This window comes from Metopolophium dirhodum, chromosome 2, assembly GCF_019925205.1.
Source record: "Metopolophium dirhodum isolate CAU chromosome 2, ASM1992520v1, whole genome shotgun sequence".
Classification (NCBI taxonomy): Eukaryota; Metazoa; Arthropoda; class Insecta; order Hemiptera; family Aphididae; genus Metopolophium; species Metopolophium dirhodum.
This window is the reverse complement of record NC_083561.1, coordinates 1,153,593-1,172,917: the sequence shown is the minus strand read 5'-3', so window position 1 is coordinate 1,172,917 and position 19,325 is coordinate 1,153,593. Positions and strand designations below refer to the sequence as shown.

The 19,325-nt window shown below is 27.2% G+C and overlaps 1 protein-coding gene across 1 annotated transcript; it reads left to right on the top strand.

The window, feature by feature from the left end:
• Positions 1–3,322: 3,322 nt before the first annotated feature.
• Positions 3,323–19,184, top strand: LOC132939553 (mediator of RNA polymerase II transcription subunit 12). Its single transcript, XM_061006784.1, has 38 exons — positions 3,323–3,735; positions 3,810–4,109; positions 4,343–4,505; positions 4,572–4,747; positions 4,810–5,081; positions 5,139–5,238; positions 5,310–5,461; positions 7,203–7,297; positions 7,387–7,589; positions 7,665–7,932; positions 8,001–8,141; positions 8,202–8,317; positions 8,454–8,552; positions 8,636–8,788; positions 8,860–9,013; positions 9,085–9,231; positions 9,333–9,433; positions 9,733–9,862; positions 9,977–10,270; positions 10,335–10,517; positions 10,603–10,728; positions 10,821–10,895; positions 10,985–11,101; positions 11,183–11,495; positions 11,557–11,719; positions 11,791–11,886; positions 11,980–12,134; positions 12,787–12,884; positions 13,002–13,309; positions 13,378–13,571; positions 13,633–13,762; positions 13,818–14,213; positions 14,473–14,721; positions 16,104–16,477; positions 16,552–16,652; positions 16,709–16,773; positions 18,643–18,750; positions 18,859–19,184. The coding sequence occupies exons 1-38, from the start codon at positions 3,649–3,651 to the stop codon at positions 19,030–19,032; spliced, it is 6,576 nt and encodes a 2,191-aa protein (XP_060862767.1). The 5' UTR covers positions 3,323–3,648; the 3' UTR covers positions 19,033–19,184.
• Positions 19,185–19,325: the final 141 nt, after the last annotated feature.

Below are 19,325 nucleotides of genomic sequence, written 5' to 3'. Positions count from 1 at the left end.
TTAGGACAGTAAAAGTGCTTGGATTTTCTTCAACAGTTTTCTGATAGGAAAGTGAATCTAGTTGGTACTTTGGGGGGTCGAAAGTAAAAATTTCCCAGTAGTTTTCAAAAGCGACGTGAAAAACAAAAGAAAAATTAAGGAAAAACGGGAATATTTACGCAAAATCTGTTTTCGAGAAAATCGATTTTGGTTTTTGGTGTAACTCTAAAACAAATGACCGTAGGGACATTAAATTTTGACTAAATGTTTATAATTGCATTTCCTATACACCATAACATTTTCCAAATATTTTGACTTATTTTGAGCTGTTTACGGACATTGTCAATTTCCATTTTTTTTAGTTTTTTTTTCTATAAATATCAATAAAATTTTATCTGTTGAGTAAAAAAGCTTGAAAATTTAATAGAAGACTCCTAGGTTATTGTTTCAAAGGCAGATGAAAAAAATTAAAAATCCTTAGTCACAGTTTTTATTTATAAGCATTTAAAGTTCAAATATTGACAAAATACTGAAAATTCACGAAAATTAGCAAATTATTTTGAGTTGAGAGTTCATAAAAATTTTTCTTTTTAAATCTAAGATTTGAAAATGTAAATAAGATTAATCATAAGTTTGTCTACCTTTATCAAAAAAAAATATCTACAAGAATCTTAAATTAAATTTTTATGAGCGTTTGAAATTCATATTTTTACAACATTTGATATTTACTTGATTTCTCATGTAACGATTTTCTTATTTTCTTATAATTAAAAAACGTATGACTGTAGCTACTTGACAATTTCACTGAATGTTTATATTAGAATTTTCTATACACGATAAAATTTTGAAAATAATTTGACACTTTTTGAGTTGTTTACGGACATTGTCTGTTTTCAATTTTTTTAGTTTTTTTTTCTATAAATATCAATAAATTTTTATTTTTTGGGTAAAAAAGCGTGAAAATTTAATATAAGGCTCTTGATATATCGTTCTAATAGCAGTTGAACAATATTAAAAATACATAGCCACAGTTTTTTTTATAAGCATTTAAAGTTCAAATTTTGACAAAATTTATCAAATTTAAAATGTAATAATTATTTTGTAGTTAAAAATTTATAAAATGTTCAACTTTTGTAGCTAAGGATTAAAAATTTAAAACAAGGTTCCACGTAAATAGGTTATATATAAATTACTTTATTCACAATAATATCATCAAATATACTTGGTAATAATATCATAGGCTGACGACCGTTTTCGCTCAGAATCGTTTTTCTTATACAATGATATTATATCATTGAATTCAAATTTAACACCATCTATTACAGTGACCCACTTGTAACATACTGTACAGCAGAGCGACATCCACTTACCCACCTTTTTTATATTATATCCAAGTAAAGCTTTGGAGTTACAGGAAATGTATTTTTATTTTATGTAGCGCATAGCTTTTTTTAAACCAGTTCTACACTAATTTATTTTAAAATTTTAATTGCAATTTTCAGCATTAAATGTAATTGTTTTACAATGCAATTAAAATATGTATATAATTGTATAACAATAAAAAAATTCATTGTGTTAGATTTATATGTGTAGGTACAATAATAATTATACTATCATATTATTTTATTTTTATACAGTATACACCAACAATGTAGGAGGTCGTCCGTATATACGAATTATAATCCTAATGTTATTTAAAATGTCGTTGATGGTGTTAGTTATAAAAAAATGACAACAAAATGACAAACAGAAAAGTAAAAAAATAAATTTTAAGTTGACATGTTTATAGAAAAGTAAATAATTATTTTTTTAGAAGATTTAATAAATTATGTTGTATTTGCGATAAATGTATGGGGTTTTATTTCAATTCATTACATTTTTTTTTTAAATATCTATACTGTCCGAAGTCACCCATTGTAATTATAACATCAGTTTTTAATGAAATCTAATAAGTACGTGTCCGAAGTCAACCCATTTTACGGGTCACTCCGGACAAAATTCAACTTTTAAAAAAAGTGCGAACTTTAATGACCTTAATGCATAGGCGGATATTTGAACGAATTTTAGGTGGGCCTTAAATGTTTCTTTGCAAAATAAGCCGTGGGGGCTTTGCCCCCACACCCCCACTCGAATATCAATAATACCTTCACTCTTCAGTACACATCAACTACTAAATTACTAAATTACAAAACTACTAAATACGAATTACTAACTATATAATATTATGCACTTCATTAATTTATAATACAATAAATATTTTGTTATTTTAGTGCAATAAACCTATTTTATTGGCAAATATATCAATACCGTTCTCAATACTGATATTGATATCTTTTTCAATGCATAATATTGAAGAGTTATTAAAGATTTCTTGTAGCATACTCGTGCTTCAACTTCTTGTATTATGGTATCTTTTGATAAACCGGCACAAATATTAATAAGCTCATCTTGAACTCCATGGATAGTATTTCGTTTTCTCTTTATATTTCTGGGCAGATTCAGGATATAATTTAGATATCATATTACAGGCTTCTTTAAAATTTCCTAAATATAATTATTAATCGAAAAAATTACTATCCACTTCATACACTGATTCGTGGAGCTGGGAGCTTAATTGTGGCCTCTAAATGGCCTAGGCCTTGTCTGCACAAAAAAAGTGTCACTTCACACAAAGTTCTTATATATCTACGATTACTTTCAATAATTAGCTTATGTTGAGAAGAAACCTGTGCCTACCAGTTTTTTCAATGTCTTTATGTGATTACATAAAGGGTTAGGTATAAATGTATAATGATATGGTATAATAATTATTATATTGACATTTATTTTGACATTTCGGGAAAAAAAATATTTTGTAAAGTTCCAAGATTTTGTCAATCGTTGTAAAATTACCTTTTTTAATATTTTATACTATGAAAAATGTTTAATAATTTTTTTTTTGGGGGGGGGGGCTAACTCCTTAATGATTATTCTTTTGCTATATGATCTTATTTTCACTCATTATAACAGTATTTTATTTACTAGTTAGGTATAATATGTAAAAGTTTAATGTAGATACCTACTAAATAAGAATATTCTGTTTTTTTAGGTCTAAAATATTCCGCATAAATATTTTTATTAAAACCCCTTGTATGATATGCATAGGCAATAGATTATGCAGGAATGCGGTTACCTACCTTATCAGAATTGATAAGCGCTAAACGTACGGACTACGGGAGCAGGCTGCTAACTTACTTCACAGACATGAAAAATACTTGTATCACAGATATAATAGTAATATTATGCTTGTATACATACTCTACATTTTACGTTTACTTTATCAATTATCATAATAACAAAAAAGTAAATACCGTAAACAATAATTATTCAACTATCATAGTATTATGGATGAGATGATTTTTTTCTGTAAAGTTTTGTTTTAATTGTGACATTATTATTTTTTGTTTTGTGTGTTTTTATTTGAATTTTTAAAAATATAATTAAACCAATGGACTGGTGAATGTATTATGTATTTTCGTTTCGATAATCTAGGTAGTAGTATTTAGTAACGAATAAAGTTATTATGTAGGTTAATTATTGATTCTCGATTTTTGTGATATTAAAACTTAATAGTACCTAGCATTAGGTAGCATAGACAATGATGTGTTTATGACGTTATAAACATACATAATGGGATTCTCATATGAGAAGCGTCCATTAAAAAGGCCTCGTCTTGGTCCGCCCGATGTTTATCCACAAGAACCCAAACAAAAAGAGGTGAGTGTTTTTTAATTATAATAAACAATAAAAAGGGTTTTAAATGAATAATATTTAAATTCCTATGTTGTTAGGATGAATTAACAACGGTTAATGTAAAACATGGGTTCACTACATCACTTACTATATCAGATGAACATCAACATGGAACAGCTCGTAATTATAACATCACAGCATCCAAAATTGGTGCATTCTTCAATGCAATTATTAATAAAAAAGAAGAACTTAATACACTAGTAGATACTGGACGTAAAAGGTTACAAATAAATCCAAAAGATAATTTTTGGCCTGCTACTGCCCGATCAAAGACAACAGTTGAAGCTTGGTTTAAAGATTTAGCTGGATTTAAACCATTAAATATACTTTCTAAAAAGGCAAGTGTCTTGTGTGTATTTACATTTTATAATTAAATTTAATAAAATTAGACAGATTTGTTTACAACTTAGAAACTATTTCCACATTTTAAAGTAGGTACTTAATGGATAATACCTACCCTTCTAGTTTATTTGTATTCGAAAATGTTTGATTTTTATAATACATGTAAAAAGACATAATTATGTGTGACTTATATTCAAGATAACATTGTGAGACTTTACAAAATTTATAGGCCCCCAATTTCAACAAGAAAGAAGAAATATTTATGTTATTATGTGAATATAATGTCCCATTAATTCGTGCTACATGGTTTATAAAATTAAGTTCTGCATATACAATTGCTGTGTCTGAAGCAAAAATAAAATCTAAACGTCAACTGCCCGATCCTACACTTGGTACGTAAATTTTATTCAGCTATACATCTTTGATCTTTTAACAATAGTGTATAATGATCAATTTAGAGTGGACGAGTACATTACTTAAGTTTACTAAAGAACAACTAACAAAACTTCAAGATTATTATCAAAATGCAAATATGTCAATGAGTTCATCACATTATTTGTCAATGACCGAAGAGCAAAAAATTTCGCTTAAACAATGGAATTATTGTACTAGTCTCATCAAGTATATGTATCAGGTAAATTGTGTACATGTTATGTTTATATTATACTTTTTGATGAATATATTATTGTATTTTAGGAAGGACTATTAGATCGTCAAGAGGTTCTTCAATGGATATTAGATATGCTTGAACGTTATAAATCATCATCTAACAGTGAAGATGGTTTATTGAAAGTATTAAGTCCTTTAGCTTTACAGTACTGTTCAGAATTTTGTCAATCTGAACTTCTTAGTCGAAAATTAGTTTATTTTTGTTCTCGTAAATTAAATACAATATGCAACTCAGTAATCGACTTGAATCCACCACAGAGTCCTACTTCAAAAGGAGCTTCAAATAATAGTGTCCCGAGGTATAATATTAGTCTATGATACAATTTGTATACAATTTTAACAAAAATCTATTTTAGCAATACTTCTAGTGCTACCAATGCTGCGTCTACATTGAATGATATGATGTCTTGTCCTCATCATAGAGATATTTTACTTCCTCTTAGCTGTATAATTCAAGTATTCAATGAAGAAACTATAAACTTGTACTTTTCATAGTAATTGTACAATTATTAATTTATTTTTTTCAGGTTATTTTATTAGAATGTCCTACTTCTCTTATATGGAATCATTCAGGTGGTGGAAAACTTCCATCTGTTCTAAATGGATCACCTCTAGATTATCTTCCTTGTTCACCAGTAGTCTTACCGATGCCTCAGAGAACAAATAATATTCAATTAAGGTAACTCAAAATATGTATTGGTTTTAATCTAGATTCTAGATAATACAATATGTATACTATATTATATTAATGTAAATAAAATAGTTAAAAACAAAAAAAGTATGAACAATAATTACATTTTATTTGATTATTTATTGCTTTTTGACAATGTTGCAACTAATTTATATCAGGTTTATTATAATATTTAAATATTGAGACTTAGATTTATTGAGGAGTATTTTTGGAAAATATTAAACTTAATTTTAGATTCTGAGTGGAGCGATGATTGTATTGGTTTTAAAATGATGTGTTTTTTTATTTTTTGTATCTGTGTACACGATAAGTAGTTGAAATAATGCTTTGATTTTTAACTTCAGTATCCTTTTTGGTAGGAAACTAAATCTAGTTGGTGCATTTGGGAGGTTAAAATTCCCAGTAGTTTTCAAAAGCAACTGGAAAAACAGGAATTTTTACACAAGATCGGTTTTGGTTTTTGGTGTGACTCTAAAATTACTGTAGATGCATGCAATTTTCACTGAATGTTTATATTAGCATTTTTTATGCACCATAAAATATACTTACTCATGTTGAGCTATTTATAGGCATATGAAATTTTCAATTGTTTTTAGTTTATTTTAAATTAATGTCAATAATAAAAATAAAAAAAAGTTGAACGTAAATCTACAATAATTTTTTATAAGCACTTGAAGTCAGAATTGTAACAATTCAAAAAAAACCATAAAATATTGTAAAATTTTCTTTTTATATTGATGATTTGAATCTAAAATATATGATTCTTCATAAGTTTGTCTATAAGTAAGTCAAATTAAAATTGTATGAGTGCTTAAAGTTATTTTATTTTAGAAGAATTTTTATTACATTGGATATTTACTTAATCTCTCATGGAGTAATTTCTTATTTTGTTATAAATTAAAAATGAAGAACTGTAAATACTTATTAATACAGCATGTTTATTTTAAAATTTTCTATGTTTGATAAAATTTTGAAAATAGTTTGACTTGTTTTAAGCGGTTTATGAACATAGTCGATTTTCAATATTTTTTTTTTGTACTAATGTCATAAAAATTTTATTCATTGGATCAAAATGTCTAAAAATGTAATACAAGGCTCTTGATATATTATTTCAGTAGTAGTTGAAAAATATTAAAATACATAGCCATGATTTTTTTTATAAGCATTTTAAGTTTGAATATTGACAACATTTATCAAATTGAATATGTACAAATTATTTTATAGTTAAAAATTTATAAAATGTTCAACTTTTATAGCTAAAGATTAAAAACTTAAAACAAGGTTCAACATAAATAGTTAATTCTGTAACCAAAAAATATATGAACAGTTTTTTTTTTATAGTTAATGTAAGTTCAAATTTGAAGAAAATTCCATATTAAATAACTAAGTATTATGATTTTAGTTATTTTCTTGTAATTTAAAAATATTATTTGTGGGTACGTGAAACTTTTAAAGTTGATTATTATAATATACAAATATGATAATACGCAAATAATATTAATTCAACTTACCGGCTCAAAATATTCTAGGCTTACAAACCATCTCTGCTCAGAATCGTTTTTCATATTCAATGATATTATATTATCATTGAATTAGAATGTAACACCAACCATTACAGTTACCCACTTGTATTCTACTGTACTGCAGATCGTCACCCATTTACACCCTTTTTTATTATTGATTACTTAAATTATGACAAGTATTTTATATATTTAAACTTTATGTATAGAAAACAACTTAAACAGGCAGAAGAAATTGTTAAAATAAGAAGCCAAGCAGCAGAAGGTAGATGGTGTTTGGATAAATTTCATAAGTCATCAATTGGTACATATATTATATATTTATTATTTACCAATAATTATTTTGGACTTACATAAGCATGTAACCTAATATTTTTTTTGTGAACTGTTCAGGAGCAAAAACAATAAAAATTTTAAATGTTTTGGATGCATTAGACCGTCACAGTTTTGAACGAATTGATCAAAATAATTCTTTAGATACACTATATAATAAAATTTTTTTACCACCAAACTCCAAAGACAATTCTAATCCACTTCTTGGGAACATGTCCATGTCTACAGAAAATGAGACTTTGAAAGATAATAGATCTGAATATGTAAATAATAAATATAGTATTTTATATTTATTTTATATATTACACTCATTGTACTAATATTATTTTATTGATTAGAATGTTGAACAAGATCAAATTGTTGTGAAAGTTTTATGTGAATGGGCTTTAAGTAGCTTAAGACGAGGAGAACATCGTGGAATGGCTGTGGCTAGATTATTAGACAAACGTCAAGCTGAAATCACAGGTCGTGAAAGTGATTCATCTGTAGAAGTTGTACCTGGTGGTCCCAGTGAAGATAAAGATTCTATTGTTTCAACACCAGCAACTCTTCCACTTTTTCAACCACTTTTAATGAATTTTCTTGATCATGATGCACCAGTACTTGGTATGAATTTTTAATTTGTAATTCATAAAACATCAAAGAATATTAAACTCATATTATAATTATTTTAGAAAATACAAGTACAAGTCGTACAACATTTACAAATTTAGTACATGTATTTACTGAACTTATACGAAATGATGTATTTTCACATGATGCATATATGTGTACATTAATATCAAGAGGGGATTTGCAATCAACCAATAATATTGGTAATATTTAAACTCATTGAATGTGGTAAACTTTAATAACATTTATTTAATTATTTTTAGGAATGTGCCAACCAGGAAGTAATAAACCAGCAGATACTCCTTCAGGTGCAGGACCGTCTCAAGCACAAGTCCACATGGAAGATGATAATCTTTTTGATTTAAAACCAAATGTTCCAGTAAGTATGACTAACCGTGGATAGTAATCTATTTAAGTGTTATCATATTTTATATAATATAATAACACTATATTTTATAATTTGTTTGTTGTCTTAAACATTACTACAATTTATTTAAGTTTAATTAAATTTTTAGGAACATCATAATCGACATATGGATTATGATGATAGTAAAATAGATGATGATCTCGATAAATTACTTCAGCATATCAAAGAGGAACAACAAAATTCAATGGTATTGTTAATTAATAATTTTAAATTTTTATAAAATATTATACACCTAACAAATAATTATGTTTTCTTTTGAAAATGTTTTAGGATGCACCTGATTCTCCAAAAGTTGAACCATTTGCTGGTTCATCAATTGGAGGATTGGAATCAAATGATCCATCGACAAACACAAATGATAATATGTATAAATGCCGACCATCTCGACATTTATTATATGCAACACATTTTCCTTTACCATTGGTAATTTTACCAAGTACTATAATTAAACAATTTTTATTAACAATAAATTCATTTTTTTGTGTAATGACTAGGATGAAGAAACCACAAGCCATGATTGCAATCAAAGACATGTATTGTTGTATGGTTTTGGTAAAATGAGAGATGATGCAAGACACACTATAAAGCGCATTAGTAAAGATATTTGTAAATTATTTAGTAAGAAATTCAGTATTGATATAGCTGAAGGTAAATATTAAATATTATTTTTAATTTAGGATAAAAATATGTAATTTTAAATTGTGTAAATTCAATAATAGGTGGAAAAGTTAAGAAACATTCAAGAAATGAATTCAACTTTGAAGCAACTACAGCTCGTGTACAAAATTTATCATATTTTGACCAACATGTTGTGACTTGGCAATGTAGTCTTAATGTACTTGAAGCAATAAATGCATTTGCAACTGGTAATAATTACGTTTTTTCTTTTATACATTTTTTAAAACATATCTGTATATTAAATTTATGATTGTAAAATAAAATTTATTTTTATTAATATTTATTATAGGCAACTCAAATTATCTTCCAGTTCAAGAACATGTAGCTTTCTTATTTGATCTTATGGAGTTAGCATTAAATGTCAATTCACTTCTTGATGTTTGTATCCAGGTAAATAAGGCTACTAATTAGTAATTATACAATACACTTAGTTCATAATTTCTTAGAAATATGAATATATTTAATTTTGGCAACATTTTTATCACTATCTACTATCTAACATATTTAACACCCACATTGATTTTGTGCTCATATTAAAGAATTTAATTACAACTTCAGAAGGGTGGGCAATCAGAATTGTTTTTTTAATATTCACTCTATATTTTAGAGCTATATTTTATTATTATATTTATTTCTTGAGTTAAGCAAATTTAAAACTTTTTTAATACTTGGTATTTTTATGTTTATAGATATTAATGGATATACCAGATGTTGAGGCACAATTGGCTGCTAAAGGGTCATCATTAGTACGAATTTATACAACATCCTTAGTTCTCTACATTGTTGGAGTTTTGCGTAGATATCATTGTTGCCTTTTATGTAAGAATAAAGTTTTTATTTTGTATTATTATATATTATGTTATGAAGTAATTCAAAACTAAATACTGTGGAGTAAAAATATATATTATCATTATGTATATTATTTATTTTTAGTAAATCAAGAACAAGTAGTTGGTGCTTTTGAAAATCTATACCGTGTTGTTAAACATGTATCAAATCCTGCAGATTGTTCAAGTGTTGAACGTTGTGTTCTATCTCATTTGTATGACTTATACATATCTGCTGCACCACTTTTAAAAGGTCGTCTACCTGGAGCTGAACCATTTAATACTTTGTACACAAAAATACGACAGACACTCCACGCAAATCTTCAACCATCTACTATGACACATGGAAATTGGAATTCTAGTTACATGAATGATTTAATAATGACTTATAGAAGAGGATGTATGTGTTTTTTGTTCTTATATTATTAATACAAAGGTAATCTAATATATAATTATTTTTACAGGTAAAATTGATCCTGGTTGGCACAGACAACTAAATGAATCTCAAAGTAATCGATACAGTTTAGTATGTAATGTGGTAATTGCTGTTGCAACAGAAACTTCAGATATCGAACGTTTAAATGATTTAGCTATACTTAGTGCAGAATTAACAGCATCATGTAGTTCATTAGCATCTGAATGGCTTGGTAATAATAATAAATTATTTACTGTAAATATTGATTTAATTTACTCATTACAATAAATAGTTATAAAATATTATTATTTTTTCAGGAGTATTAATGGCTTTGTGTTGTTCTTCTAATAATCCTATTATTTTTGGAGAAGTTTTATCACGTGTGGATATGAATGATATCACTGTACACAATTCTTTAGCATTATTTACATCTATTCTTGTTGGTAAATATCATAAATTTCCTTACACTTTTATGATTTTATGTGCATAATAGAAAAACTAATTATTCATTGAATATGATATTATTTATTTTTAGCACGCCATTGTTTTTCATTGGAAGACTTTGTAGTACATGTAGCTTTACCATCCCTTTTAACAGTCAGTAATGAAGGTAAACAATTTATTGAAATATTTTAAGCTTACAAAATCTTCATCATCTTAAATAAATTATATAATATTATTTATTTTATTAATTTAAAGGACATGGAGCAGCAGATACAGATCCAGAGGCAGAAGCGTCGGCTAGACTTACATGCCATTTATTGTTACGCCTCTTTAAAACTACTGAAGTGCCCCAACCCAGTCTTTATTCAGTTGGTAAGTGGTTTCATAAAAAAAAACCAAGACATGAAAATTTAAAATTGAAAATGAATAATATTTATGTAATTTATATTTTAGGTACATCACCAAACCCTATATCAAACTCAAATTCTAGCTGCAGCATTAAACAAAGTTGTGATAGACATTTATTAGCTGCAGCTCATAATAATATAAGAGTTGGTCCTTTATTAGCTGTATTAAAAGCTATTATAGTAGTTGGTGATGCTACAGCACAACGTCCTAATCAATCAATAAAAAAATCGCCATCTAGCCAAGTTAGCACTCCTGGCGGTACCAGTAAAATACCTAGTGAATTGTCAATTAGCCATATTCTAGGCACATCCGATATTCTTGGTGGTTCAGCTGATCATTTACTTATGGAATTGGGAGGGTATTATATTATGATTATCATATTATTACTTAATTCTAAATTTAAAAAAAAATGTTTTTAGCCTAGGAAATGCTGACACTCAGGCTCCTGGCTTATCTGACCTGGCACAATTTATATTGAGAGAAATATGTAGTCAAGAATGGGTGTTGGAACGTTGTCTTCAAAATCCTGAAGAATTATGTCACCAGGATATGCTTTTGGACAGTATGCTATCTTCTAAACAAGTATGGGAATAATATTTTTGAAACTATTATTAAGTTTAAAAATAAAAATAATTTAATAACTTAATGATTAGGCACAAAGACTTTTGCATATGATATGTTATCCAGAAACAGCAAGTGGATCTGATATTTCTTTAGATTCAAGGACAATAATTACTAACATTTTAGAGGTAATAATTAATGTTCACTCATAATGTTTGGAAAAATAAATAATTTGTGTTTAGTACTTAATAGTTAATTTTGTTAATCATTTGTTTGTTTAGAATTCTGATCAATGGACTCTTAGAATGTCTTGGTTAGAAATGCAACTTATGTTTAAGCAATTTTCACCAAATTCTCCAGATTTAAATCAATGGTTGGATATAGTCGCTAAAGCAGCTATAGATATGTTCCAACACAACCTAAATACCCAGAACAAGTAATTATTTAATAATTTGTATTATTAAGAGCCAGACCTTACATTTTAGTTTTTTAATAAATATTTAAAAATTACTATTAAAATAAAATGTAACTAATAATTAAATAGTTTTTGAAAATAATAATATACATTATACACGAATACATGATTGATATGGTAGAGAGGTACATTGTAAAAATGGATTTTAGTATCCTCATTGAACTTAGTATAGAGTGGATAGTGTTTAGATATTGGGTTGTTGTGATATAACAAGAAGTTTTTGTTATATTTTTAAGACTTATTGATTTAAAAGATGAAATAGTTTAACTTTTAGCTGAATCAAAAAGTTTAATTCTATACTTTGTTGCAGAAAAATGTAGTTGTTTTCATATAGTGATTTTGTTTTCTACTGAAATATTTGATCAAAGAAGTTACTTTAATTTTTAGTCACAACCAAAAGTAATTTTGAAGATTTTATGTATTTGGATTCAATTCATTTTATAATATGCTATACTCGTATTCTAATTATGAATTGTGATGATTGATAATAATATGTAATTAGTTAGTTAAACAAACAACCAACAAATCATTGAGTATATATTTATAAAAATATGTACAATATATTATATTCAATGATATTACTGTCTTATGATTATTTTTAAAATTGTTTCAGAAGTGAAAACATCAAAAAAACTCATTCAATGTGGTTATTAGCACCACTTATTTCGAAGTTGCCTAGTGCAGTTCAAGGAAGAGTGTTGAAAGTAGCTGGTAAATATTTACTTTAAATTTAAAAGTTGATATACAATTAACACATACATTTTAACTATAATATATTATTATTAACTTTTTTCTTTGAGTCTAATTTTGCATTGCTATTGGTTTAAGGTCAAGTATTAGAGAGTGGAAATATGATTGGACTAGGTGGTACAAATTCTGGTAATGTTACTCCAATTACTACCCATGGTGTAAGTGGGGGTGGTAGTAGTAGTCGAAGTAGTAATAAAGGCACACCACCGCACCCTCGACCTTCTCAAAACACTAATTCTGTACCTCCGCCACCAGCTATTTTGGCTTATCATCAGCCATTTTTGTCATTAGTACTCAGTTGCCTCAAAGGACAAGATGACCAACGTGAAAATTTACTTTCATCCGTACATAATCAGTTGTCTCAGTATTTAGTATTGTCAAAGGAGGTAAAACAAATCAATATGTTTGATAGACATCTAGACAAGGTTTTTTTATGTATTATTATGGTTAATAGGAACGTCTTGGAATTCAAGAAGGATGTGCCAGCAATAAAGAAGTTGATGCTGCACAAGACTCACTTGCATTAAGATTCAGTTTAGTAGGAGGCATGTTTGATACAATTCAGCGAAGTACTGCTTTGACAATAGATTGGGCAGTTCTTTTTGTGCAGCTTGTAACATATTCAGTGATAGATTTGACTAATAACACGTAAGATGTTTGTTAAAAAAAAACCCGTATTTAAATAATAATGTCTAATATTATTTTGTAGGAAATTATTTAACACAGTAATAGATATGTTGGCTACTTTAATACATTCAACTCTTGTATCTGACTCTCAAACAGAAAAAGGAGAAGAAAATCGAAAACACTATCAAAATTTGATAAAAAAACTAAAAAAAGTAAAATATCTTAAAAAATTAATATCAACATTATTCATATTAATGTTGTTTTTAGGAAGTTGGGGAAAAACACTCCATGTCCATTTCACAAGTTAGACAGCTTTTGCCTTTGGGTAAACAGCAATGTGAAATCATTACTTGTGAACAAATTGGCACTGATATCAAAGGGAATAAGATTTCAACAGGTTTAGATTCTAATGACAAACAAGGTTTGAAAGTATGTGACAAGCAGCGTGTAAGTGCTTGGGATCTACTAGAAGGTCATAAAAATCCAGCTCCATTGTCATGGTCGTGGTTTAGTGCTGTGCGAGTTGAACGAAAACCGTTATGGTATGAAGAAAACCATAGGATGCTCAAGTTCCATACACATTCATTAGTGAAGTCTGCATCATATTTCTTAGAACCTTTGCCTTTACCTCCCGAGGATTTAGAACCTCCCCAGGAAAAACCTGTAAGTACTAGATTTTTAATCTATTCTTATTTAATATTATTTAAATATTTTTTCTTGATGTTTCCATCAAAATATTTTATGCATATGAATGTGTAATAAGTTAGGTGATCAGTTTGTATTTTGATATTATAATTTATTATTATTTGTTTATTTTATATTTAATTTACGCAAAGTGTTTTAATTTCTATTATACGGGGGCTTTTAAGTTCGCATTATTTCTGGGAAATTGAAAAGAACAGTACATTCACTTGTAAAGTAGTGTCCTTGTGTTTATTGTAATCAGATAAAAGGAGTTGGTTCTGGGATGAACATGGGTTCAGGACCAGGACGTCCAGATACACCATCCTCCGTACCGGAATCACCAGGTAGAGGTGTTAAACGTAATATGAAAGCTCAAGGAGGACCACCTAATCCTAGACGTAAGAAACAACAACAACCTCCACCTATGTCACCTATGACTCCTAATGCTCAAATGGGACCCGGTCCTCAAATGCATCCACAAATGCAGGTAGCTACATAATCAGTATTTAATAATTACACATATTTTTATATTATATATAATACTAATCAATGCAGAGGGATTCGTTTTTATGCGCAATGGCACAGTAGTAATATTAATTATTTGTTTATAAAACTTATATTTATACATACAATTAATATTCTTTGAACAATTTTTACAACTGATAATAGCATTTAAAATAATATTTCTATTAACTTTGCACTTTTTTTCTAGTAATGGCTATACTATTCTTGTTTTGGGGTAAATTAATAAACAAAATATGTTAAATGATGATTTATGAAACTCATTTCTTATTCAATGGGTATACCTACTTTTATTTTGCATAAGTTTGTATCTTTTTGAGTTTAAGAGCATTTATCTGGTTTTAAGGGCATTATATTATATTAAGTAAATCAAATTTTTGAATTTTTATTCCAAGATTCTAACAGAATGTTGTATAGTTATGTACAAGTTATTCTTTTATCGACACAAATAATTAAAATTAATCTAATTATACATTTTAAATTCTATAAAACTAATGAAGTCAATACGGACCAATACACTTTTTTGTATAACAATTTGTTATAGGTTTTATGTGTTACAAATTATAATACAATAATTACTGCTGCTACTGTGTACTTAATAATTGTATTAATACTGTACCCATACAATCCAAAATCATCATAATTTAATCAATATATTGCTAAATCATACTAAATAGTTTTAATAATATATAATATGTATTGGATTTTGTGCATGAATGCAGTTTTGTACTTATGCTCATTAGGTATTCAGTTTTTTTTTATATATCAAAATCAAAATCTATGTATTAATATTTAATTGGCACAGAATCTGGAAAATTTGTAGTTCTTTTTTACCAAGGAAATTTTACCAAAAGCACTAGAAAAAAAATTATATATTTTCAAAAAATATGGTAAACTAAATACACAGTTTACAAAATTACATAAGACAATTTTGTTGAATTCTAAGTTTCAGTGCCTTAAGATACTCATTTTGAAAAATAAAATTGTAAAATGAGTTAGGACATAGGTACTAAACTACATTTGGTCCTATATTTCTATATACAATGGATGTTACATTTTTTAGATTTTTTGCATGTAATATTTTTATGTAATTATTGTTTTTTAGTGCATTATGCTAATTCATTGTTTTACATTTTTAGGGGATTTTTTTAGTTTTTTTAGTTCATAACATTCCCAGCCCTTATTATAATGTTTCCATTTTGTACTAAGAAAATGCATATAGTTTAGTAACTTATGATAATTGTGCATAGTTATTTCTTATAACTAATAAGTAATTACTAATTAGTAATCTGACATTCTTCCTTATGTTCAAATTCCATCCTAATTAATTTTGTATATTTATGAAAGAATACACAGGGTCAGCATATGGGCTATAGTGGAGGTATGTTTCCGATGCAACCAGGTCCAGGTCCGGTTCCTGGTGCTGGCCCAGTTCCAGTCCCAGGACCAGCTCCTGGGCCAACTCCGGCTCAAAATCCTCAGTGGAGTAGTTATGGACAGCAAGCACCGCAAGGAGGTCCTAACTTTTATCCTCAACAAGTGCCGCCAACACCTGTCCCAGGTCCTGGAACAAGATTTGATCGTCCAGGAAATACTTCTAAACAAGCATTAAGTCATATGCTTCGTATGCGCTTGCCTACTAACCAATACATGGGTCAAACAGGACAGCAACCGAATATGAATCCAAATTTCCAACCTATGCCTAGACAGCAGTTTATAAGGTAAATTATTATTCAATTGATAATCAAGGGTAAAGTAATTTTCCTTTAATATTATATTTAACTTGTGTCATTAGAAGAGGACAAAATAATGTACCAATTCCGCCTCCCCAGCAAAACACTCCACAAATGTATCCAACACAGCAACCAACACAAATGTATTCCAATATGCAGCAAAGTAAGTCCATGAATAAATACATTAGAAAATTTAGTCTTAAACATTGTATTTATTAGGTATGAATCAAAACTATGGAGGTTATGTAGGACAACAACCTGGAATGAGACCTCCGTACATGCAAGTAAGTGCTTAGATTAAACATTAAGATTTTGGATTTATTCAATATGGTTTCACCATTCACCAACTTACCTCTAAAATGTTATTTGTACAATGTATACAAAAATGATATAGAATGAGTTTATTAAATGATTGGAACTGTATTGTTCTATATTTTATGCTTCCAATTAAAATAGCAAGTAAAATACACATTGATGTAAACATTATTCTTATAGAATTTAAGGTAATCTGTAAAAAAAGACCAAGAAAAAAAGAACAGGGAAAAAAACAAACAAAAAAAGAACAGGGAAATAAGAACAACCGAAAAAAAAACCCAAGAAAAAATGAACAAATTTACAATAATTTATTAATTTTGATGATAAATGATAGTAATTAATAAAATGATATAATTATGAAATTAATAATATTGTTTAAAATATAAATTATTAAATTATATAACTAATAATAATATTATATTTGGCCACTAAGTTTTCATGTTAATATGTCATTAATATATATAATGTCCATACATCTTTATTAGATTGGTTTTAGAAGTTAGGTTGTTTTTTTTATTTATTTAATATCATAATTTCCATAATTTCATCTTGAAATATGTAGGAGGGTTATGCACAGTATTGACTAAACCTTAGTCACAAAGGGGTCAGTTTTTATGAAACTTGTTTTCAACAACTATAAAAAAAATAGTGGACAATTTATTTGTGATAGAACATTCCCAGCTTAAATCATTTTTTTTTTTTAATATATAATAATTCAAGTACAAGTATGTAAAAGTAAAATACAATAAGTTCAATAGGTATCTTACCAGTTCTGCCGTAAGCTCCTTAATAGGATTAAGTAAATTATATTTTACTATAAATCCATTTTATAAATATAAACACAATATTCACACTATATAAATTATCAACAGATTTATCGATGTAGAACCAAAGCTGAAATTAGGATTATGAAATAGGGTTGACTAACTATATTTAAAACATTAAAAAATACCTAAACTATCAATTACTAATTGACATAGTTTGTAAGTGGAATTGAGGGAATGGTTAGGTGCTTTTGTATATTATTATCTTCTAAATACTATTTGATCTAAATTTAACTATTATCAAAAGTATCAATTAAATAAGAAATAAGTTTTTAATAAATGCTAGATACATAATACAATAATATGATATGCTTAATAAATAATAATAGATATTATGTCGGTTATTAATATTTATTATATGAATGTATAGTAATATGTAACAATCACTCTTTTTTTGTAAGTAATTCATTTCCACCTACTATTATTTTATCCATTAAAATATACAATAATATAGACAAGTAAAAAAATTGAATTTACAGAAGAATTTTCCTGTATTAAAAATGTCTAGCTTATACTCTTTATAAGTTTGTTCTTTTTTCCTTAGTATTTTTTTTCCTAAATTCAGAATTTAAATATAATTTATTGATGTAATCTTAATCAGAATAGAGTATAAATCCATAACGGAATTTACAGAAGAATTTTCCTGTATTAAAAATGTCTAACTTATACTCTTTATAAGTTTGTTCTTTTTTCCTTCGTATTTTTTTTCCTAAATTCAGAATTTAAATATAATTTATTGATGTGTATGAAAATGATGTAATCTTAATCAGAATAGAGTATAAATCCATAACGGAAAAAAACTCGAGTTCATATTTTCCACATATTCATTTAACTCATACTTCATTGAGTTAAGATAACTTATGATAATAATTTAATAGTTTCTAAATGTATTTATTTACAATAATTTTTTTTTTAAGTAACATTTTAGTTTTTAAATTTAATTATTTTATAAATGTTATAAATTTTAATTTAAGTTTTTAAATACAATTTTCTATCAATGATCAAAACTAATAGAATCAAAACGTGCCAATGAATCCAATGAGTGGCCCGCAGAATCCAGCACCTCCGTACACTCGTCCAACTGGTCCGAATCAACAAGCACCACATTCTCAATACCATCAGGTAAATATTGTGAACAAAATACGATTATGTAATGTAAATATCTATCTAAATCATCCAATTAATTTAGTAAGTAAGATAGTATAAACATATTCTATTTTTATGTTTCAGCAATTTAGTCAACAGCGTATTCGACATATGATGGCTATGCAACAACAGCAGCAACAACAGCAGCAGCAGCAACAGCAACAACAACAGCAACAACATCACATGCAAAGACAGATGCAAAATCCCCAACAAACACAACAAGGACATCCGTATGGTTTACAACCACCACCTTATTAGTTTATATTGTATGTGAATGAATTCGTGAATTTTATTTAAACAAGCATTGTAATGTTTATTTTAACTTATCTAACTTGTTTTCGATATTTAGTGTAGTGTTATGAATTACTTTTTGTAGAAATTAATATTTATAATGTTTATTTTACATTGAATTTTGTTTCCTACATTTATTTGCTGATAAAAATAACACTAAACAGCTATTTAAGATCAGTATTAGCTCAAAGTGAGTATATTTTGTGAATCTCGTGATTAACAAAAAAAATAAAATAAATTGAGTGGGTGGGTGGGTGACC

Bases quoted from the DNA above. Each gene is read 5' to 3' on its own strand.
- LOC132939553 (XM_061006784.1), top strand. From the start codon at position 3,649: ATGGGATTCTCATATGAGAAGCGTCCATTAAAAAGGCCTCGTCTTGGT. The intron at 3,736-3,809 runs GTGAGTGTTTTT...CTATGTTGTTAG, and splicing joins AAGAACCCAAACAAAAAGAG to GATGAATTAACAACGGTTAA. The intron at 4,506-4,571 runs GTACGTAAATTT...TGATCAATTTAG, and splicing joins ACTGCCCGATCCTACACTTG to AGTGGACGAGTACATTACTT.